This window comes from Carcharodon carcharias, chromosome 20, assembly GCF_017639515.1.
Source record: "Carcharodon carcharias isolate sCarCar2 chromosome 20, sCarCar2.pri, whole genome shotgun sequence".
Classification (NCBI taxonomy): domain Eukaryota; kingdom Metazoa; phylum Chordata; class Chondrichthyes; order Lamniformes; family Lamnidae; genus Carcharodon; species Carcharodon carcharias.
In genome coordinates this window covers 57,814,774-57,820,136 of record NC_054486.1, presented here as the reverse complement: position 1 = coordinate 57,820,136, position 5,363 = coordinate 57,814,774, and the positions used below count along the sequence as shown (strand labels likewise).

The following is a 5,363-nucleotide window of genomic DNA, read 5'->3' as shown; positions in this document are numbered from 1 at the left end:
CCAAATGATGGTCCTACCAGTGACACTTACATCCCATGAAAGAATTAAAAAAACATATCTAAGGATACAGCAGCTGTAGTAAATCCATTAAATAATAGTAGATTGTTAATTTGAATAAAATGTATATTTTAGTCAATATATTTCTTTGAATACTTTTTAATATTTCTATATAGCAACATTTCCCTGATGAGACAGATTGACAACACTTGACTGAGCATTATTTTTTTAATTAAACTTTAATAATAACAGAACAAAGAATACACTGACACAGACAAATAACGTCCATGGTATGACACCATATGATAAATATTCTGCAATTTGGGGCAATAAATACACTTGCACCTTTTCCTTAGAATATAAAGCAACATTAAAATACACAAAATACAAGATCATTTATTTCTGATTTGTTTACAAAATATTTTTCACAAGCATTAGCAAATTCTGAAGAACACATTAATATTAGGCTTTAAAATGCTACACAGGCAAGTGTTCTGCTCATTTTTTTACCCCCGTTTTGGAAAGGCAATTGAGGAATGAAATACTGCAAAGCTTCAATATATGAGACTTTAAACCAATAAATGTTAGACCACCAGGACATCTTTGAATGTAGAAACAATAAACTCCAAGGTATTGGCTTTATAAAGAAGCTTTTGTGTGTTACCTGTATTGTGATTAGAATTGCTCTAAAATGTAACAGTTACAAGCTTTGATAGAAACCTCAGTCAGACATTGCTGCTGGTGAGATTCTGATTGATGAGTTGGGCACCAGCTTTCCCAATTGACTGTTACTAGATAAGGCTCAAATTTTCAATTGATATATGTCCAACAGACCAGTTATTTTTTTTAAAACATGATTTCTCCTATTGTTTTGGCACTTTGGACACAGATACTTGATTTTGACACATCTTAAGCAACTATAGGATGTGCACTTTCAAAAGTGCTGGCATAAATATTTCAGCATTACATCATAAAATGTTAACTGACTCCTGCAGTCTTTTTACTGGCTTGTGCATTAATTTTATTTTATGTTCTCACCAGTTTTTTTCCTCTTCTCCCAAGGTTTTGGCTTCATGGTTCCAGACGTGGTGATCACCTTCTGAAATCTCATCCACGTGGTCATTACTTATGTGTGAATTTCAACAGTAGATGTTGCCTACAGTAGGGCAGGGATGAAGGGGGCAGGGTGCAAATCATCACAACTGTGATCCTATCTTTGCCTAACCTCCACATGTGCAGCAGAATTCCAAGGATAGCAATTAAGACCTATGTCTAATCCCTCTCTCGCTCTCTAACCAAAGATTGCTGAGGCCAGTCATGGTGACCAACTGCCTTAGCTAAGATCAACAAACACATAAGGTAGGCTGACACATCAATGCAGTACTGAGTGCAGGTTCTGCACTACCAGCATTATTGTCTTTCAGATCAGACTAAACTGAGGTCCCTTCAGGTGGATGTGAAATATCCATTGGCACTACTTTGAAGGAGAGTTGTCCCTGATGTCCTGAACAACGCTTGGCCAGCACCACCAAAATTAGCTGATCGGTTCATATGTGGTGTTTTTGCTTGTCTGGCCTTGCTGTGCACAAATTGGCTGTTGCTCTCCCTTGCAGTACAACAGTGATTACTCTTCAGAATTATTTAATTGGCTTATGAAGTGCTTTGGGCTGTCCTAAGGTGCTATATAAATTTAAGCTTTATTCTTTAATTGAGTAAACACTGAGAATCAAAGCTGGGGCTTTGTGGTCTGTATGTTTAAGCGACTCATGATAAGACTGTCAAACAGACCAACAGTAGACTGTTGCAATTACCTTAAAAGATTTTATCATACTGTCTTTTAAAATATCAAAGAAAACAAATTATGTAGCAACTGAAAATAATGCGTTTGTCCCCTGAATTGGAGAAAGGGTATTTTTCTAAATGGTATTTATGTTCCATTATCGGCTGGTATAACATGTAATCTAGTTACACTCAGCATTTCAGAACATTTACTAAATGTCCTAAAATTACACCTCATTATCGTATTCTGTGTGATGGATTTGAAAGAGTTCTCATTGCTGCTTCTGATTTTTTGTTGGGATCTGAATTTTACTTTCTGACAATTTAGGATTGTATCGCCTCAAGTCCAAATTCCAGTTTATATTAATATAACCTAAAACGTTTCATACACAGGTTTGCATCAGAAACTGCTAAAATTTCAAGAAAGACTGAATTTAAACCCCTCCATTGTGAATAATCTGCAATGAATGGTTTGTATCCAATTTAAAGGCTGGTGTTTGCAGTCTCTGATTTAGGTACAGTGGCCTCAGACATTGTATCAGGTTGTCCATCTCTGCAGAACAGCACAGCTGGATTTTTACAGGCCCACATTGCAACGTCTCCATTTGCAGGGCTAGAGGAAGACATCCTGCTGCCGGAACCCTGTCGATTGACATATCGGTCCCTTATCCTATCCACCCTACTCCTGGCCTCGTGACTCTGGCTGGACAAGTATGCTGCTATGTTTCTAGTCCTGTAGCCATCTTCCCTATTCCTGCCCAAGAGGATGGAGATGTTGGGGTTTCTGGTGGCATAGATGAGTGGATTGAGGGCTCCGTTGGCCCAAGCCAGCCAGATAGCTACAGTGTCCATGATAGGGGTGAAATGGAAGGTGCCAGTGGCTGTAATGATGCCCATGACACAATAGGGACCCCAGCAGCAGATGATGAAGACGATCATGATCAACACAGTTGTGGCTGTCCTCATCTCACTGTAGAAGCGCAATAGATGGGCGTAGGTGGTGACTGGACGGACCCGGATCTCTGACAGCCTCACTGTCTTACAGATGTTATAGTGGCAGAAGCACATCAAAGAGAAGGGCAGAAGGTAGCAGATGACAATCAGGGTGATGCTGTAACTGGTGCCCATGCGGGAGCTGCCTGAGTGAAAGATGTACATGCAGTGGTAGAACCCCTTCTTGTGGACAACCAGTGGCCCCTGGGCTTGTGTGATGAGATACCAGGGGAAAGAAAAAAGGACTGCAGTCAGCCAGACAGCAACCAACAGCTGGGTGGCCCTACGTCTGCCAATCTTCTCCTGGGGTTGCCTGACGATCGCATAGTAACGATCGAAGGAGATGAGAGTCATGGTGAGGGTGGAGATGATCCCAAAGCAAGAGTTGAAGAAGCCGTTGGCAATGCAGAACTGGTCACCGAAGATCCAAACCCCTTCCTGGGTGAAGAGCATGATGAAGGAGAAGGGCACACAGAGCAGGGCAGTGAGGAGGTCGGATAGGGACAGGGACATGATAAAGGCATTGGTCACAGTCCTCAGTTGCCGGTGTTTGATGATCATCACTATGACAGCTGAATTGCCCAGACAGGACAGCAGGAAAATAAGCAGGAGGATGAGAGCTTTGGAAGCCATAGACATGCCATAGAGCAGAGAGTTAGTGTTCGGCTGGTTGCTGGCTCGATCCTGCAGAGCGGCCCCAGTTTGGTTGCTGATGACAGTGGACACAGTGACTGTCACATCTGAGCCATTGGTCTCTGTGAGATTGTATAAAAGTGGAATCTTGGTAGAAAGATCCATTGGGCTCAACAACACATCCACAAAGTGGAGGATTCATCACTGGCCCTGTCCTAATAGTGATACACAGGGGTCGACAGAAGTGGCTCCTATGGCAGATACACACGAGTTACAGGTCCTGGTTCTCTCTCAGGTTGCAGAAGCTCCAGTGGCGAAACCCTGTCACCAACATCCCCATCACTTGTAGAATTTGCATAACTCCCCACTGGTGTGTCAATATCTCTTTAAATAGTAGGCGTAACCCTGTGGCATTAGAAAGAATATTAATGTTTCATTAAGCAAATTCAGAATAACACCATCAGCATGGGTTCAATTCCCATCCGGCTGAGGTAGATTTGGGACCTGTCCCTGAGAGTAGAAGGCAATGGTAAGTCACCACTGACAAAAACTGCCAAGGAAGCAGCTCAGGATGAAGCATCAGGATGAAGTGGTTCAAGTCCAAATGCAGCAAATCCTGGACAATATCCAGGCTTGGGCTGACAAGTGGCAAGTAACATTTGTGCCACACAAGTGCCAGGTAATGATTATCTCCAATAAGAGAGAACCTACCCATCGCCCCTTGACATTCAATGGCATTACCATCTTTGAATTCCCCACTATCAACATCCTGGGGGTTACCATTGACCAGAAACTGAACTGAACTAGCCATATAAATACTGGGGCTACAAGAGCAGGTCAGAGACTAGGAATCCTGCTGTGAGGAACTCACCTCCTGACTCCCCAAAGCCTGTCCACCATCTACAAGGCACGAGTCAGGAGTATGATGGAATACTCCCCACTTGCCTGGATGAGTGCAGCTCCAACAACACTCAAGAAGCTCAACACTGTCCAGGACAAAGCAGCCCACTTGATTGGCACCCCATTGTTCCACCACTGATGCACAATAGCAGCAGTGTGTTCCATCCACAAGATGCACTGCAGGAACTCACCTCCTTAGACAGCACCTTCCAAACCCACAACCACTACCATCTAGAAGGACGAGGGCAGCAGATAGATGGAAACACCACCACCTGAAAGTTCCCCTCCAAGTCACTCACCATCCTGGCTTGGAAGTATGACACCGTTCCTTCACTGTCACTGGTCAAAATCCTGGAACTCCCTTCCTAACAGCACTGTGGGTGTACCTGCACCACATGGACTGCATTGGTTCAAGAAGGGAGCTCACCACCACCTTCTCAAGGACAACTAGGGATGGCAATAAATGCTGACCCAGCCAGCAAAACCCACATCCCATGAATGAATGAAAAAAAATCAGTAGACAATGAGCCAAGGACCTGCCTTCGGACGAGCACACATGAATGAATGAAGCATAATATAAAATAACAAGTGAACTTACATGAGTAACAGGAGCTCCACGGATCTGCAGCCTAAGACAGTGGCCAAAGACAGAGAAAACAAAGATGAGTCACATGACCTGGGAATCACATGATCATGTCCATGACGTAGACGCCGCCCACCTACAGCGAAACTGCAAACTGCACCCTCACTGCATCAGGTTGCGGTCGATGGTTTATATATTTTTGTTGTTTCTCTCCCCGCACTTTTGGTGGTTGGAGAAAGCCTGCAATATTTCACCACTGCGCACTTTGTAATGGAGAAGGTTCATATGAATTTTAATCAGTGTCACCACGTACGGTGCAGAAGGTGAGGAATAGAGGCTGCATAGCCTGGAATAACAGAAACAAAAGCTCGCAATGCGTCAAACATCAGCACCGACACATGATTTATATATGGCGGGGGGTGGGGGGCGGGCTCTCTTTTAAAGGCAACTCCGAGGAACAGCTAAATCAGACAGTTAA

The 5,363-nt window shown here is 43.5% G+C and overlaps 1 protein-coding gene across 1 annotated transcript; it reads right to left on the bottom strand.

Moving 5' to 3' along the window:
• Positions 1–211: 211 nt before the first annotated feature.
• Positions 212–4,965, bottom strand: LOC121292162 (G-protein coupled receptor 135). The gene is made up of 2 exons (XM_041213793.1): positions 4,901–4,965; positions 212–3,807 (listed from the first exon to the last, which is right to left on the bottom strand). The coding sequence occupies exon 2, from the start codon at positions 3,565–3,567 to the stop codon at positions 2,260–2,262; it is 1,308 nt and encodes a 435-aa protein (XP_041069727.1). The 5' UTR covers positions 3,568–3,807; positions 4,901–4,965; the 3' UTR covers positions 212–2,259.
• Between the last annotated feature and the right edge of the window lie 398 nt (positions 4,966–5,363).